We start from the raw sequence: 19014 nt of genomic DNA, 5'->3' as shown, positions 1-19014 counted from the left end.
GTTTGCCTACTATGGCAATAAGGGGCTCAAATAACAGGTATTTTATAGTAGAAAACGAATTTGATATCCAATTTTGAGGCCAAGTGTTTGAGGGTCGTCCCACCCCGTTAACTCCCCCTTAGCCAATTGCAATTGGGACTCAAATGAGAGGAATTTGAGAGTAGAGCACGATACTGTTATTTTTTCAGGGCTATGTGCGTGGGTGTCTTTGGAAACATGTGATACGTGTCAAAGGGTAGGCAGGTTAGCCAATAAAAAATAAATAATAGCATGTAACGTAACAATTTAAATCAAGAATATATTCTATCGAGTTTATTTTGTTATGTAAGTTAGTACACATAGTGATAATAAATGCCAATGACCTTAGTTCAATTCGGGATTTCGGATTTTAATTATTTTTAATATCACCATAGAATGCTGGCAACTCTGATTGTAATCGCAATAAACGCACATATGTAACTAGTCGCCAATCTTGAGAATCCTCGTTAGCCGGTACAAATGTTGACATATATGAGACAAGCTCTTGGGAACCATCTTGATCCAGATCGGCAATAAGCATGGAGTTCTCTTGGTTATTCAAATCTGGTTGACAAATTAAATCTTTGCGGTCTTTGCGACAAAATTGTATTATATTACTTTGCGAGGTATTCTCAATGCGCGTCTCAGTGCCGATAAATAGAACCAATATTACTGACTCAGTTATCATTTGCATTTTGTAGTTGTCCATAAGCAGACCTGTTCCTGCAGATTTCCTATTAGTGGCATTGAAAGATGTACTGCTGCGCTTCGAACGAGATGTATTGCGTTCAAAATTGAATGAACTACGTTTGCTGATGACATGCTCGAAAGCATCAAACTCTCTATCGCGATCCATGTCATGATGACGTCCTTCTTTTTTGTTGTTTTCTGGTCCGTTTTGAACGTGATTCTGTTTATAAGTTTTTGAAATATTATCTTTCGACTGTGACTTCGTCGATTTCGATTTGGTCTTTGCAGTTTGGGTCTTCTGGAAGGTTTCATTTCCACGTGGATTACTGCTGCTAGGCGAAGTAGATGTTTGGCTGCTGGTCTGTGAATCGGTTTTCCATTTCCAAAACTTCATCACGAAACCTGACATATTAGGTTTGGTGTTTTTGAAATGCCACTGGGCAGGAACCATTCCGTACATACCACTACTTGTAAAATTACGTACTGTAAACGCTTTGCCATTGCGGTTCTCGCTGAGGATAAAAGTGACATTGCAATCGTCAGGACACTTTCCTCTATTTTCTACTATGAGTTCTCTGTCATTCAATGAATAAATATTCCGTTGGGAGTCTATGTCTTTGCGCTGGCCGTAATGGCGATGCTGTGATATTTTCGAGGCAGGCACCAGATTTTGTCCCACCAAAGATTTGTTTGTGATAAGTGAAAATAGCTCGGCCAGTGTTTTAGATCTTTGCGCCTCCGTTTTGTTGTGAATGCAGTTGAATGAGACCGTCTGGCCATTTTCCAACTGTAGTTTCCTCAAAGTGTCACATTCTATTACCCTAAAACCCTCACCAATGGGTTGTCCACTATGCCCAGATAAGATCTTTAAAAAGTTTCTTCGATCGAATGCACTTTTATTTGCAGCATCTCCTTTGCGGGAATTTTGCCGATTGGATTGACGATCGTTTGAACCAGTATTTGTAACCATTAAGATATCAAGGACACCATCATGATCCAAATCGGGTAAAATCACGGGGAAGTCAAGAGTTTCAACTTTTTGGTCCGAATGTTCCTTACATCGCCAATGCCATTCCCCGGAGACAGGATTTATAGCACCCAGTTCGCCATACTCGTCAATCACAAGACAGTCAGGGCGTCCATTTCTATCAACATCAAGAAGTGTACAGTCTATAGCTATTGGCTCATCCTTCATCTCATCAAACCAAGCAACCGCTCCTGAACTGCCAATCAAAGAAATGATTCCATTGCGCTTTGAATTGTCGGGCCGAAACTCTGGAAAGAATGCATCACCACGGTACAGGAATATTAGATTATTTTCCCAACTGCGGACGCCAGTGACGATGTTTACACCGGCTTTAAGCTCAATTTTTGTATAATTGTTTAACCAGTTATGCGTTTTTATACGATCAATGGCTGCTGGACAGGTTCCGCCTTCGTCACTGCAAGGTATTACCCAAACAAAGACTACTACGGTTAGAATACACAACAATAAAGATGCAATAAAGCAACAGCGCCTTGCAGGCGACATAGGCTCAAGTGGAATATCCTTGGTACAATCACTGCCACCTAGTATGGCCACGTTGTCGGCATCGGTTTGATTATTTTCCTCAAAGCTAGAGTAATTGTTGGCTGCGTCGCACGGACCACCACTGTCGGATGCTACTCCTACGTCAGACATCATGACCGATCGCAAATAGGTGTTTTGTACACTATTATTTTGAAGAGGTTCCATTTTTCTATCGTATCCTGAAAATATAGGAATATTACATCAAAAATACGAGTATACAAAATTAAAAGGAAATGTTTAAACATCAATGTTATGAGCTGTCTAAATGAGAAGAAATGTTTAAGTTTATCCAAGCAGATCTTTGAAAACCACCCACCATGAATATATTTTGAAGCCCATATTCAATTTTATATACCCTCATCATCCATTGTGTACGTTGGTCTGGAAGGAAACATAGGCTATATAATTTGTTGATATCGAAAGGAGAGGCGGACCCTCCACCTTACCCCAAAAATACTACCCAAAATAAAAGTGGGGCGATCGGGACAGTATGGGACTCAAATGAAAGGTATTCAGGAGTCCGAATTTCATATTAAAGATTGGGTCCAAGTAACCGGGTGGCCGCCTCAACCCCAACGATTGGACGATCATAAGAATATGCGATTCTGATGAAAGGCATTCGTTAGTAGATTACGAATATGGTCGGGAAGGAGGAATAGGCTTTATAATTTTTTGTATCGGAAGGGGCGGATCCTCCCCCGTTACCCCAAAATCAAAAGTGGACCAATAAGGACAATATGGGTATCAAATGAATATGGTATTAAATTGGATCCAAGTGCCCAGGAAGTCGCATCCTCCAAGCAGTTCGTTCCTATCAAAATGGGGCTCAAATGAAAGGTATTCGCGAAAAGATTAAGAATCCTATTATAATACCTATTTTTAGTGCAAAGTGGCGGAATGCCACCCCCAGACCCAAAATGCGCTCCAAGCCGTACATATTTATCAACCATAGCAATTTCGGGCTTAAATGAAAGGTTTTTGAGAGTAGAGCACGAATTAGATATCCATATTTGGGCGGAATGTCTGAGCTACCATACCACCTACAAAAAATACTCCCCGTCAAATGGATATATGACCAATCACGACCATATAGGGCAAAAGTGAAACTAAACTCTTTTATTGGCTATGGTAATATGGGGCTCGTATAAAAAATATTTGAAAGTTTACCAAGAAGCTTATATTTACTACGAGAGCTAAGTGTCTGGGTGGCCACCTCACTCATAAAATACACCCAAAACCGGACAATATAGGAGTCCAATGAAAGGTATGAGGTAGTGGAGTAAAAATTTGCCCATAAACATTTCATAAATTAATAGGGACCAACTTCTCACAAATCAATGAGTCCTGTCCAATTCAAGTTTAAGCTCAATGATAAATGACCTCCTTTTTACATGACATCGAAACATGGCATAGTACGCCACAAATGCCGCCAACATAAGGAGGGCATAACCACTACTTAAAATGTTCCTATTTTGTCGCCAGGATTTGAATTCACGCGTTTAGCATCATTGGCGGACTTGCTGACCTTTGCGCTTCAATGACACAAATTCGATATCCACATTCGGAGCGAAATGTCTCCATCTTAAAACTCTACCAAAACAGACTTTATATATCTACCATTACAATATAGGACTTAAATAAAAGGTATAAGAGCTTTAAAGAAGGCACAGTGGAGCGGGCCCAGTACAGTTAGTCTATTATAAATATTAAAATGAAAGTGTTGCGCTTGGTTTTTATGTTACCTAGAGACTCCAAAACGGCTTAACCGATTTTCATGAAATTTTCACAGATGGTAGAGTTTGGCCCCCCGAAATGCAGAAAAAAGAAATTTGTATAAAACTTTACAGTCAAATAACCGTGGAGGACCCTCTACCCCAAATCCCACCGAACGGACATGTTTACCGATTGAGACAATATGGTCATCAAATGAAAGGTATTTATGAGTAGAGTTCGATCTTGATATAACAATTTGACGCCAAGTGTCGCGAAGCCCGCCACACCGCCAATAAATTACATGTTTACCGATTGGGGCAACATGGCAATTGGAAGTAGAATACGAAACTTATATACAAATTTGGGGTGAAGTCTCAGGTGGGCCGCCCCACGCCTAAAATCACTCCTAAACGTACACCCCAAATGGACATGTACACCGAACGTGACAATATGAGACTCAATCAAAAGGTATTTGAGAGTTAAATACGAATATAACTTAAGGGTGTTGCGAAGCACACCGGGCCAGCTAGTTAAATATTATAAACATAATTAACAACCTCTATACATCTAAATCTATCGTTGGCCAAAGCCTTGGCTTGATTTTCATACCGGATCCATGTGTTTCTCGGCTGTCCCGTCCTTCGCTGTTCTTGCGGATTCCAGTCTAGAACACCCACACTCGAAAATAAATATATCTTTAAATATCATGAAGCCGGTTCACAGAGAATCAAACTTTCAGAACCATTGGTCTTTCTCGGATTTACACAACTTTATTTGATTATCGTATTTTTCATTGATTTACTTTCAAATACATGCCGTATAAGAACCATATCCCATATACTAATATTTTTAAAGTCCCTGGATCAACCTTATACCAAATATGGATGTATGACTCGCACTCTATTCTCAATTAAGTCCCTTCATTTGAGTCCCATATAATCCCGGTCGGCGTGCAGTCCGTTTGATGAGGTTCTTCCTTTCATTTAAGTCAATATTGCCCGGTCGGTCTGCATGTCCGTTTGGAGTTTTTGGTGGCCGACGATGCTTGGTCCATATATTCGAATCAAATTCGTACTAAAATTCCAAAAATCTTTTATTTGAGACTCACATTGTCGGCTTGCGTGTTTGCTTTGGTATTTTTATTGAGTCAGGCAGCTTCCCAGACATTTGATGCCTAAACAAAAGAGTTTTCAAAAAACATCTGTTCGATGCTGCACATTGCTGCTGGAAAAGACCTCCAGCAGAGCTCTCAAAATCTTGATCTATCCCATGATAAATGACCATGTAGCATACATGGCGAAACAATTAAAGGTGGTCTCATTTGTACAACAACCACAAATCATATGGTGCAATGCGTCATCGAGATGTCATTTCAAAGTTGGGATTTTTTTCAACACAACCAAAGAAACTTGCACTTGTGTGTGTACGTGTGCAGCTAAAATGATAAAAAATTATGAAATAAGAAAGATTAACAAAACAAAAAAGTGTGTGAAAAATTGGGCAGTTTGCTGTGAATGTAAACACAGAATTGACATCTTAATACCGTCAATCTGACCGTCAATCTGACCGTCTGTTTTCAGCTGTAAGCGTGAAGCCACCTTCGTTAATCCATCATGAGGTAGCAAGCAGCTGAGTCAAATTTTTTCTCGCGAAGTGCACTGTCAACGAGTTTTGGTTATTGTATACATTTTAGTCAGCGTTACCAACCCAAAAAAAATCCGACCAAAAATTCCAGCCGACCAAAATTGTAAACAAAATTAAAATAAATAAAATAAAATTAAAATAAATTAAATAAATTTTGTTATTTTATCTGAATCTTCAAGGCTTTATATTAAAAAACTAAAGTTTAGCTTATGAATTGCGGAATTGTTTGTTAAACCAATTTTTATATAAAAACAACACATCAAATTTTACCAATAGTATATTGTTAAAATTGATGCAAAAATTAAACTATCGATAGTTTGCCTGCTCTAGTACTATGTTCATTTTTTGAAGCAGTCTTCGTTACTTATTCACTGTGTTTTATTTTAGAGTACGTTTGACCACTAAATCCAGTGCTAACTCCTGTGTTTTTTGCAGGTTTTGCCATACAAAAATGAATCCCATTTTTGCAGGATTTATTTTTAAATCCCAAATAAACCCGATTTCATGACTGAATAATCGATAAAAGTACCAAAATATACAACTATTTTCAAGAATTGTGTATGGATGTGTGTGATATGCGCATTCATGTATACGCATGTACGCTTGTGTATGTCACCTAAATCCCCAAAAACGCAGTGTAAATCACAAAAGATCATACAACGCGATATAACCTAACCTATATTGACTTCAAAAATTCAATTCAGCTAGTAAATATACAATATACCAACGCATTTGTCATATAATAGATGGAACATTTTCGATTTTGCATAAAAATCCGGACTCCAGTGATGACTTCAAAACAGCGTAGGAAAAAAATGGGATCCGAGATCCAAAAAGTGTGTCGTTGTTGTTGTAGCGGTTTATTGTGTACTATCTTTCGTCTGCTTGATTCTGTTGAGTGTCAAGACCCAGGAACTCCGCGACTAAGATGGGGTGCGTCCACAGGGATCTGGGTCTGAGTCGAGTGGGTCTGGCCGGGCAGTTAAACAGGTGACGTGTATCGTGCGGTCCCTGGTAACAATCGGCACATACGTCTTGCACGTCGCCATCAATCCTAGCTCTGTGGGAATTGAGGCGGCCGCATCTGCCGGAACGTAATTGAGCCAGAACCACTCTGGTTTGCCGGGGGAGGTCGATTTCTTCGGGTGCAATGGGTGGTGGTCGTTCTCCAAGGACTACATTCACCCGGTAGCCAATTAACGCGTCTGCTACCGTGTCTGCATGAATGTTGTTCAGACCCGCTTGATGTGCCGCTTGATCTAGAGGTTCTCTCTTGTAGCGCTGGACCTCACGCTCTAGATCGTGTAGATCAACCTTAAGGCTTCTGGGCGGTGAGTATCTATCCACAAGATGATGATTTGGATGATTTCTGCGATAACAGCCCAGAAGGTATTGCTTAGACAGCATGTAGTTATGTCTTCGCACTGGTAGGATCTTTGTCTCCTGATGGAGGTGGTCCACATGAGAACTAAGGAGACAGCCCGTCGCAGTTCGGAGGGCGGCATTCTGACAGATCTGAATATTATTCCACTGCGTGTCACAAAGTTGACGTGACCACACTGGCGCTGCATAACTTACCACAGACCGGCCAATTGCTTTGTACGTGGTCAACAAGGTTTCTTTGTCTGCACCCCAAGTGATGCCAGCGAGTGACTTGAGGACCTTGTTTCTACTTTTGACTTTATTGCAGATTGCTGTGGCATGTGGGGAGAAAGTGTAAGAGCTGTCAAATGTGACGCCAAGTATTTTGGGACACTTGATGGTCGGAATCATTTCTCCATCGACCATCACAGTCAGCTCAGAATTCACCTCACGCGTATTTGTAGTGAACAGTGTGGCTGAAGATTTGGTGGCGGATATCTTCAGATTTCTTGCAGCGAAATATGAGGCAAGCTCGTTGAGGTAGACGTTCAACCTATCGCAGATGTCATCAATGGGTGGGAGGCCTGATGCCGTGATCGTACAGTCGTCCGCATATGATACGATCTCTATGCCGTCTGGAGGAGGTGGGATGGAGGATAGGTAGAGGTTAAACAGAGCCGGAGATATCACCCCACCTTGGGGAACTCCCTGTTTCACTCTACGGTGTTTTGACTTCTTATCCCTAAATTCCACAAATGACTGGCGGCCACACAGATAATTCGCGACCCAACGTTTCAGGCCTGGCTGGAGGGACGTGTTGGCGATGTCCTCAAATAATTTGGCATGGCTGTCGAATGCCTTCGATAGGTCCAGTGCCACGAGGACCGTCCTGTCACATGGCCTGGGTTGATTGAAGCCACGGCAAATGTGTGTGGTGATGGCATGCAAAGCTGTTGTTGTGCTGTGCAGTCTCCGAAATCCGTGTTGATGCTCGGCGAATGGAAATTCTCCTACGAGGCTCGGGAGAAGTAATGCCTCAAGCGTCTTAGCCACTGGTGAGAGAAGGGAGATCGGTCTGTACGACTCCCCCAAACTCGGGTCCTTACCAGGCTTCAGTAGCGGGATCACTCTGCCCATTTTCCAGACATCTGGAACTATAAGAGTGTTCAATGACAGGTTAAGGACTGTGGTAAGGTACTCAACTCCAGGTAAATCCAGATTCTTCAGCATCAATGTAGAGATTCCGTCGGGGCCCAACGCCTTGGAAGGTTTGGCGCCACGGATGACATTCGTAACTTCGCCCACGGTAAATTGTGATGGCTGTTCATCGGCTCGGAGACCACGAATACGGCGAATGGCTCTCCTCCTTGCCCTGTCTCTCTCGGGATGCACAATAAATTGACGGTTGAATAACCTGGCGCATCTCTTCGGATCAGTCACGGTTAACTCGCCAAAAGTGACTGAGGTCCTGTCGTCCCGTCTACCGGGGTTCGAGAGAGATTTAACAGTGGCCCACAATTTGCCTGCACCGGTGCCTAAGTTACATTACTCCAAGTGTTCCAGCCACAAATTCCGCTTATGTTCGTTGACTACCCTGTTTATTTCCAGATTCAGCTCGCTGATTCTGGGGTTAGCGGGGTCCATAGCACGAATCCCATCACGCTCGTCTGCGAGTACCACTGCTTGCGCCGGGAAATTGGGTCGCACTTGCGGTATTCGACCGGCTGGTATAAAGCGAGCGGCTGCTGCGTTGATGATGTCTCGGAATTTCCTCTCGGCCACAAGCACATCAGAGGGGGGTGGCAGTTCATTGAAGCGGCGATTGGTATACTCTCTGAAGCCAGTCCAATTGGCCTTCTTGTAATTAATGAACGTCCGGCGCTCAGAGGTTATGAAGTCGGGTGGTCGGTCGATGGTGAGGATTATGGGGAGGTGGTCTGACCCCAAAGAGATGACGGCTTGCCAGAATACGTCACTCAGGAGATCAGGGGATGCGATTGAGATGTCTGGCGAGCTGCTGCACCTCCTCGTAATCCTAGTGGGGGCATCCTCATTCACCGTGCAAAACGTGGAGCTATCTATCTGCTCTGCCAAAGCTATGCCACGCTGGTCGTTACCTAGGGGAGAATGCCATGACGAGTGATGTGCATTAAAATCCCCCAGAACCAGACGACTATGGCCAGATAGCAACCCACTTATGTCGGGGCTGTAGGCCTGGCCATTAATCGGGACACAGCTACCAACCGGCGGTATATACACGTTGTATATCTCTATCTCGGCAGTACCAGACCTGACTGCTACCCCCATACATTCCATGTAAGGGTCACTAGCGTCAAGCGCAGGCGAGATAGGCCTATACTGCACAGAATGGTGTATAACGAAGGCCAATCCCCCACCTCCATTCCTTGAGCGATCCTTACGTAGCACATTGTAGCCGTGACAACTGGGCAAGCTGCAGGTGTTAGTCAGCTTTGTCTCCTGGATCGCTGCGACCGATATGCTCTTCCGACTCATAAAATCTACAATCTCATCAATCTTGCCTCGCAGTCCATTGCAGTTTAACTGCAAGCACGATACATTTCCCGACACTGGCCTGGCAATAGTAGGGCTAGGGTGCTGTCGTTGCATAAATTGCCGTACGGGAGAGGTCGGGGGGGTCACATAGTCCGACGACGAGGACGCCAAAGGCGACGACGGCGACGCTTGTGACCCACTGCTGGCTATATTCGCACAGCACCTAGCGACATAGCCAGTATGACTATACTCCCGTAGCGAGGTTAGGCCAGAGCAAGAACGGAAATGTACCCACTCCAAGCACCGGTTACACCTCACCGACACTGACCGATGATGAAGGCGGTTCTGGCAAACGGAACAGACCCAGTGTCCGGGGTTCTTTTCAATCCCGGCACGGACCAGAAGCATACGGAGAAGGCACTCCGGGATGTGCCTCTCCCATGACGAAAAAAGACGAACACGTACACTGAGGCGGCAGCCCTTGCCGATGAAGATTCCATCGGGTCAATCCGGTGCGTACAACCGGCTGCCATGGGATTGTGTGTCGTACTTGGCTATTGTGAAACATTTTAAGCTTATAGATTATATGATTCTGGGATAAATATTGTATGATTATAAGATGTAAAATGTTTTATTTTTAGAAGACCGTATGTATTTTTCTAAAAGTGGTCACACTGAATCAGGTGGAAATGTGACTGTAGATATGAAAGCTCAGGATATTGAGAATTTAGTAAGGATTATTCTGAATGCATCCCGAGAGAGACAGGGCAAGGAGGAGAGCCATTCGCCGTATTCGTGGTCTCCGAGCCGATGAACAGCCATCACAATTTACCGTGGGCGAAGTTACGAATGTCATCCGTGGCGCCAAACCTTCCAAGGCGTTGGGCCCCGACGGAATCTCTACATTGATGCTGAAGAATCTGGATTTACCTGGAGTTGAGTACCTTACCACAGTCCTTAACCTGTCATTGAACACTCTTATAGTTCCAGATGTCTGGAAAATGGGCAGAGTGATCCCGCTACTGAAGCCTGGTAAGGACCCGAGTTTGGGGGAGTCGTACAGACCGATCTCCCTTCTCTCACCAGTGGCTAAGACGCTTGAGGCATTACTCCTCCCGAGCCTCGTAGGAGAATTTCCATTCGCCGAGCATCAACACGGATTTCGGAGACTGCACAGCACAACAACAGCTTTGCATGCCATCACCACACACATTTGCCGTGGCTTCAATCAACCCAGGCCATGTGACAGGACGGTCCTCGTGGCACTGGACCTATCGAAGGCATTCGACAGCCATGCCAAATTATTTGAGGACATCGCCAACACGTCCCTCCAGCCAGGCCTGAAACGTTGGGTCGCGAATTATCTGTGTGGCCGCCAGTCATTTGTGGAATTTAGGGATAAGAAGTCAAAACACCGTAGAGTGAAACAGGGAGTTCCCCAAGGTGGGGTGATATCTCCGTCTCTGTTTAACCTCTACCTATCCTCCATCCCACTTCCTCCAGACGGCATAGAGATCGTATCATATGCGGACGACTGTACGATCATGGCATCAGGCCCCCCACCCATTGATGACATCTGCGATAGGTTGAACGTCTACCTCAACGAGCTTGCCTCATATTTCGCTGCAAGAAATCTGAAAATATCCGCCACCAAATCTTCAGCCACACTGTTCACTACAAATACGCGTGAGGTGAATTCTGAGCTGACTGTGATGGTCGATGGAGAAATGATTCCGACCATCAAGTGTCCCAAAATACTTGGCGTCACATTTGACAGCTCTTACACTTTCTCCCCACATGCCACAGCAATCTGCAATAAAGTCAAAAGTAGAAACAAGGTCCTCAAGTCACTCGCTGGCATCACTTGGGGTGCAGACAAAGAAACTTTGTTGACCACGTACAAAGCAATTGGCCGGTCTGTGGTAAGTTATGCAGCGCCAGTGTGGTCACGTCAACTTTGTGACACGCAGTGGAATAATATTCAGATCTGTCAGAATGCCGCCCTCCGAACTGCGACGGGCTGTCTCCTTAGTTCTCATGTGGACCACCTCCATCAGGAGACAAAGATCCTACCAGTGCGAAGACATAACTACATGCTGTCTAAGCAATACCTTCTGGGCTGTTATCGCAGAAATCATCCAAATCATCATCTTGTGGATAGATACTCACCGCCCAGAAGCCTTAAGGTTGATCTACACGATCTAGAGCGTGAGGTCCAGCGCTACAAGAGAGAACCTCTAGATCAAGCGGCATATCAAGCGGGTCTGAACAACATTCATGCAGACACGGTAGCAGACGCGTTAATTGGCTACCGGGTGAATGTAGTCCTTGGAGAACGACCACCACCCATTGCACCCGAAGAAATCGACCTCCCCCGGCAAACCAGAGTGGTTCTGGCTCAATTACGTTCCGGCAGATGCAGCCGCCTCAATTCCCACAGAGCTAGGATTGATGGCGACGTGCAAGACGTATGTGCCGATTGTTACCAGGGACCGCACGATACACGTCACCTGTTTAACTGCCCGGCCAGACCCACTCGACTCAGACCCAGATCCCTGTGGACGCACCCCATCTTAGTCGCGGAGTTCCTGGGTCTTGACACTCAACAGAATCAAGCAGACGAAAGATAGTACACAATAAACCGCTACAACAACAACGACACACTTTTTGGATCTCGGATCCCATTTTTTTCCTACGCTGTTTTGAAGTCATCACTGGAGTCCGGATTTTTATGCAAAATCGAAAATGTTCCATCTATTATATGACGAATGCGTTGGTATATTGTATATTTACTAGCTGAATTGAATTTTTGAAGTCAATATCGGTAAGGTTATATCGCGTTGTATGATCTTTTATGATTTACACTGCGTTTTTGGGGATTTAGGTGACATACACAAGCGTACATGTGTATGTCATACATATATATATATATATATATATATATATATATATATATATATATATATATATATATATATATATATATATATATATATATATATATATATATATATATATATATATATATATATATATATATATATATATATATATATATATATATATAATGCTATGCCAAACTGTAGATGTAAATTACAATATAAATAATAAAAGTAAATACTACATCAGCTACAATTTGTGACAATTTGTTTTCAACATGGGTTTCAAGGTTTGGTTGTCCCGACAATATTTACACAGATAGATGTGATCAACTTACATCAGCTTATTTCGTAAGCATGACAAATTTTCTCGGAACAAAAGTTCATCATCGTCTTCATATCATCCGCAATCAAATGGCATGGTTGAGGGTTTTCATCGCATTTTAAAATCTGCATTAACTTGCCATGGACAGCCTCAATGGACAAAAGCACTGTCATCCGTTATGCGTTGCTTAAGGGCAACGCTAGTGCCGAATGAGTTTATGGCGAAGCAATACATTTACCGAAGTCAAATATATTTATTTACATTTTTGAAAGCAGGGTACTCTGTTGATGATGATATATCGAGAAATGTCCTAGACTGGAACCCGCACAGCCAAAGAAAGAGGGGACGCCCGAGAAACACATGGGTACGTTGTACGAAAAGAGAGTTGGAATCGACCCACATATCGTGGTATCAAGCCAAGGCTTTGGCCAACGATAGACCTAAATGGAGAGAGCTCGTTGGTGTCCTATGTTCACACTGAACATTTTACTATTGGTCATATTTTGTTGTAATTTATTTAATATACTCCCATTGTAAATAAAGGACATATATTCTGAAAAACTTCAGCAAAATATCTCAATTTACTTTTACATATTTAAAGCAAATTTGTTTGTTTATTGATACCAGGCATCACAAGATTAAAATCTTATAAATATATGACGATGCCAGTTTAAAGAATGAATTTACATTGAATATATGATTTTAGAAAAATGAAAATAAAAAATAATATTTTAATAAATTTGATTTATAAAAGTAAAATTTTTCACAAGAGTGTTTTTAGGAATTATATTTCAAATATAGTGTTTGAAAATTGTTTTTTTTTTTTTGAAGAGTGTAGCATTACTTATGGTTTGGATTTTGGATAGCAAATTGTTCCAAATACGAATACTGTTTATTAAAAATTGTTTCTCAAAGTTTGAGGTTTGGAAGGGTGGTAGAATTTGTAGTCCTCTGCCAGATCGAGCGATAAGGAAATGATCATAAAGATATTTTGGCTGCTTAAGATAAATAATTTTTTGCAGCAGGATGAGGCATTTCGCTTTTGCACAGACCATAAACTTCGCAGCATTTCTTGAACCTTACCAACAACTTTGTTAATATGATTGGCACAAGTCAGTGTCGAGTTGAATATTACACCAAGGTTACAGGATGATTCAACAGTTTCTATTACTGAGTTGTTCAGAGTAGCTCTAACTGGAAGAATTTGAGTAGCTAATCGTTTTGAGAATTTCATTAGCTTAGTCTTTGCCGGATTAAGACAAAGACTATTTTTTCTCGCTAATTTCTGGATTTCATTTAGATCGCTATTAATATTATCCATACATGATTGTACACAATTTGGTTTAGTGTTTAAGAAAAGTTGAACATCGTCAACATTACAATGGATCGGAATATCAGGTAGATCGTTTTTGTATACAGATTTCTGTATCGACACAGTCTTGCCATTACATTACACTAAAATTAAATTGTGCCTTATTGTTACTTTTATTTACATTAATAAAAAAATGAATAAATGAAAATTTTCCACAAATACTTCTTACTAATGTAGGTCATTTGCTGTACACGGGGTTGAGATTGGAAATGGACGAAATCGGTCTATGTTTAGATATAGCTCTTATAAACGGTGATTTTTAAGAGCTATTGGAAAGTTAAAAAAAAACACGTAAAATTCAGAAAAATTCATGAAATCTTTATTTGAATCGATTGTACGGTCCATACAATTTAATGTTTGAAGACTATTTCATGCAAATATTGAACGTGAATGCGCCTCAAATGGTCCATCCGCTCAGTCTAATTTAAGCAAACTCTTTCCAACATTTTAGCCGGTATCTCACGAATCGGCCGTGTCTGTATAGACATGAGCTTTAACATAGCCCAACAAAACATAGTATACAGGCGTTAAATCGCACGATCTAGGTGGCCAATTGACCGGTCCCGAACGTGAAAGAAAATATTCACCGAACTCCCTTCTCAATAAGTCCATTGTTACGCGTGCTGTGTGGCATGTGGCACCGTCTTGTTGAAACCACATGTCAAGTAAGTCAAGCTCTTGCATTTTGGGCAAAAAAAGTTGGATATCTTCTCACAGTAGCACTCACCATTCACAGTTACGTTACGATTCGCGTTATCTTTGAAGAAATACGGTCCAATGAAGCCACCAGCCAAAAAATCGCACTAAATTGTGACTTTTTCTGCTTCTGGCTGATCTTCACTCCAAAATCGACAATTCTACTTATTTGCGTACCCATAGAGCCAAATATTACCTTCATCGTAATATCGAAGAGGCGTACGATGAACTTCCTTAACAGGGCACGCATTTTGTTAATAAAATTCAATAATTTGCAAGCGTTGTTCATTTGTAAGACTATTTATGGTTAAATTATAGACCAAACTGAAGATGTTTGACAGTGAAACAAAACACAAAACGTGCGTGAGCTGTTTAAACCAGTATTGCCAACAAGATAATAGCTAAAGAATCACCCTTTATAAACCTATCTCCCAATTTAATTTTTTTTAACTCTTTAAAGAAGCAATTCTCTTCCGATTTGGCTGAAATAACAAATACTTTTGTTAAGAATTCTCATAACCATGTTATATATGATCCGAATCGATTCATAACATGATATAGCTTCCATATAAAACGATCTCTCGATTTCGCTCTTTGAGCAATTCTTATCCGAAAACATAACATCAAGTGATTTTTTGTTCATCCCAATATGCTTTGGTAAAGAGAAACTGTGCAAAGAGCCTGTCAAATGCGATCCATGGTAGAGAATATATTAGATATGTACGGCCCAGTCGAGCTTACAAGCTTTTATTTGTTGATTTAAAAGTATAATTAACTCTTGAAAAAAAGAAGTATAAAATTCCGCATGTGATAAAATTAAAAAAATATATAATTTCCAATATACTCTTTAATACCTTTCAAATTGCAAATTTTACCCATGAACGTTCAATTAAGCAACAGGGGCAAACTTCTCACATATCAATGAGTGCAGTCCGATTCAAGTTTAAGCTCAATGATAAGGGGCCTCCTTTTTATAGCCGAGTCCGAACGGCGTGCCGCAGTGCGACACCTTTTGGGACAGTTTTTGCATGGCATAGTACCTCACAAATGTTGCCAGCATTAGAAGGGAAAAACCACCGCTGAAAATGTTTTTCTGATGGTCCCGCCAGAATTCGAAACCAGGCGTTCAGCGTCATAGGCGGACGTGCTAAGCTCTGCGTTACGATGGCCTCATCATCTAATGCATTGGGGAGCATTGATGTACTTTCTAAATACACCAATGTCTTTAGAAAATAATTTGAACAAAAAATATAACCAAAAAATATGTAATTACATATAGAAACAATACCATTTTCTAAATAAAAAAAATAATTTTAAACAAAAAAAAACTCATAACAATACATACCAAGAGTATTTGATTCTTTATACTGCAAGTGTGAGTTTTGATATAAATTTCTCTCCAATTGTCGTTGACGCTCAATTTGAAGTTTACGACGATTTTGTTGAAACGATTTCGTATGTAAGTTCAATGTGTTGGGCGGATTCGGCCTGTTTGACTTGAAATCAAGATGTAGATTATTGGGTAGAAATAGTTCTTGCTTTTGTTTTAGTTGTCTTATTTGACGGTGAGTTGTTGAGTTATGTATTTCTTCCTCCGAATCAGAATCGGACATTGCCTGATTCAATGGAGCATAGATGCCCTGATGTTGGGGCGGCGTTTCCATTGAGAGCATTGTAACTATATTGTAAAAAATAACATACACAGCAACATTATGCGTCAACCTGTCACATTAAAATCGATAATTTTCACTTGCCATGAGCCTAGGAAATATTTCGTGTTTTTCTACCGGCAGCATCCACATAATTTTCTGGTTTAACACATTAACAATACGCTTTACAATTAGTTGAAAAGAATAAATTACGCTTGATTTTATTAAAAATATTAAGTGAAAATGTTGGGGAGCGGAAGTGTATTACTGTAATTTTACTTTAATAACGATTGGTTGCAAAAAAAAGTACCAATATCACATGCAGACAAACACAACTTGGTGTGAACATAAATTTCATTCACAATTATTTGCCATTAATTTTCACACGGTATGATTTGCTGAACAACCCCCAGGAAGCACTTATAAGATGAGTTCAAACGAACAGTTGAGTAAAAATTTTTCATTTTTGCAATAACACAAAATGTCAAATGCTTGTAAACACAGCTGTGATTTTTTCTAAAATCTTAAAACGATGTCTTATTTTATTCTTTATTCCACACAGTTACACGATCAGACATGTCATATGAGCTGTCACTTTCTGTATTCAAAAGATTTGTCTTATGTAGGATTCACTGAATAAGGTTAAGCCAACGATCAGCCGACATAAAATTTTTTTTTTAATTTTGGCAGTACTTGGCATTGAGGATGTCAACTTGTTCTCTTTTTACATTCATTCTTTGTTTACGATTTCTCCTATTTGATGACATTTTCAATCGGCAGATTTGACATCTTAAATGATGTTCATGGAACCTATCCACTTTATGTTTTCACAAGTGACCTAACCGTTTATTTTTAAACGTCAATGTTAAAATTCTTTTAACTTTTGCAATTTGCTTTTGTAGGATTTGTTTGCATTTTTCAACGCAACGCTCAAGAACAAAGCTCAACGAGCGCATTCTGTTTTGGCCTTTAGCGGGAAAAGCGTTCTACAATATTTATTGATAAGATTGCGAATCCGTTAGACTGATAAATAAAATGACCCAAATGTAACAAAAACAAGTATAAAACTCGCATGACCTCATCCATGAGGTCAATTGACAGCTGGGTACCATTTTTTTATTTTTTTTTTGATTTTGCAGTAAATCTAAATGTCAAAGGCTTGATAACACAGCTGTGATATTTTGACAAAATCTTAAAAATATGTCTTATTTGATCCGATATTCCACACATAAACAACAAAACAGTATTATAATGATGAAAATGCAAATATAGAACACATTTGTAAAAGATAAGTTGTAAACTATTTATTTCTAAAACCACTTTGACATTTCAATTAACGACATTTGCTACTCAAGGTAGTTTCGTTGGGGGTAGATTTTTGTTGTTGTGCTAATGACGCTACCTCTTAGTTGTACCATGGGTGGTCTCATTTGTACAACAACCGCAATTCATATGGTGCAATCCGCTATTTTGTCATCAAGCTGGTCGATGTTTTGCCAACACACTCAAAGAAATTTGTGTGTGTATACGTTTGCGTACATGAGCAGAGAATATGCAAAAAAGAAGATAACAATAAATAGAATGCAAACAAAAAGCTGTTCGCGTGAGACCGCCTTTTCAAATTCACCTTGTTATAAGGTGAGGTCATGAGAACAGCTGAGTATTTTTTTATATTTGTTTTGATTTTGCAGTAAATCTAAATGTCAAAGGATTGATAACACAGCTGTGATATTTTTCACTAGGATTGTTTTTAAGTTCTCCTTTTGAGCCATACGCCTAAAAAAGGCATTTATTTCACATGTATTTAGTTTGTCCTTTTTTTATATAAAGTTTGACAGTTGTTCACGTGAAAAGCCGAATAGGGTACCAACACTTAAGCAGAGTATTCTGTTCAGCTTTCGTATTAGTTGCGAAAAACTAGCCAAATATTGGCATTGAGGATGTCGGCTTATTCTCTTTTACATTTATTCTTTGTTTACGTTTTCTCCTATTTGATGACTTTATCATTTGGCAGATTTTACATCCTTAATAATGTTCATGGCATAATATCCATGACATATTTACCAGGTAGCGTAGCGTAAACAGTTAAATACAATTTTTTCTCCTGAATTGCACTATCTGTTAACGAGTTTTGGTTGCGTGCTTGTATTATAGTTACGTTTGACTTTGTTTACAATTAAAGAACTTGTTTTTGCGATAAATTCTTGCAAGAATTGGAATTTTTTTTTACCAGATAATACCTTTCATTCTTGATATATTAAACATGTTATTCGAGGTTTCAACCAGTTTTGCTTTATTTTTAAATGACTCGCTGGACAGGGCCCGCTCCGCTGCGCCTTCTTTTACTTTATATGGAACAAAATTTGGCCCTGAAAAAAATATCAGCTATAAACCCTATATTGCCATTGGTTTTGAGGGGGAGTTTAAAGGATGTGGCGTCCCCCATGGTTCCAAAATTGGTTATCAAATTCGTTTTCTAATCTCAAATACCCTTCCTTTGAGCCACATATTGGCATGGTCGGCAACTTTTTACCCTTAGGAAAGAGTGGTGGCCCAAATGCGTGGTCCCACATTTAGATATT

The 19014-nt window shown here is 40.5% G+C and overlaps 1 protein-coding gene across 1 annotated transcript; it reads right to left on the bottom strand.

The window, feature by feature from the left end:
* Window positions 1-273: 273 nt before the first annotated feature.
* Window positions 274-16732, bottom strand: LOC106084270 (uncharacterized). Its single transcript, XM_059363209.1, has 3 exons — window positions 16538-16732; window positions 16129-16461; window positions 274-2457 (listed from the first exon to the last, which is right to left on the bottom strand). Exons 2-3 carry the CDS (start codon window positions 16454-16456, stop codon window positions 389-391), a joined length of 2397 nt encoding a protein of 798 aa, XP_059219192.1. The 5' UTR covers window positions 16457-16461; window positions 16538-16732; the 3' UTR covers window positions 274-388.
* Between the last annotated feature and the right edge of the window lie 2282 nt (window positions 16733-19014).

The sequence above is a fragment of the Stomoxys calcitrans genome, chromosome 2 (assembly GCF_963082655.1).
Source record: "Stomoxys calcitrans chromosome 2, idStoCalc2.1, whole genome shotgun sequence".
Taxonomy (NCBI): domain Eukaryota; kingdom Metazoa; phylum Arthropoda; class Insecta; order Diptera; family Muscidae; genus Stomoxys; species Stomoxys calcitrans.
Note: the sequence above shows the minus strand (reverse complement) of the source record. Positions and strands in the feature narration are given on the sequence as shown.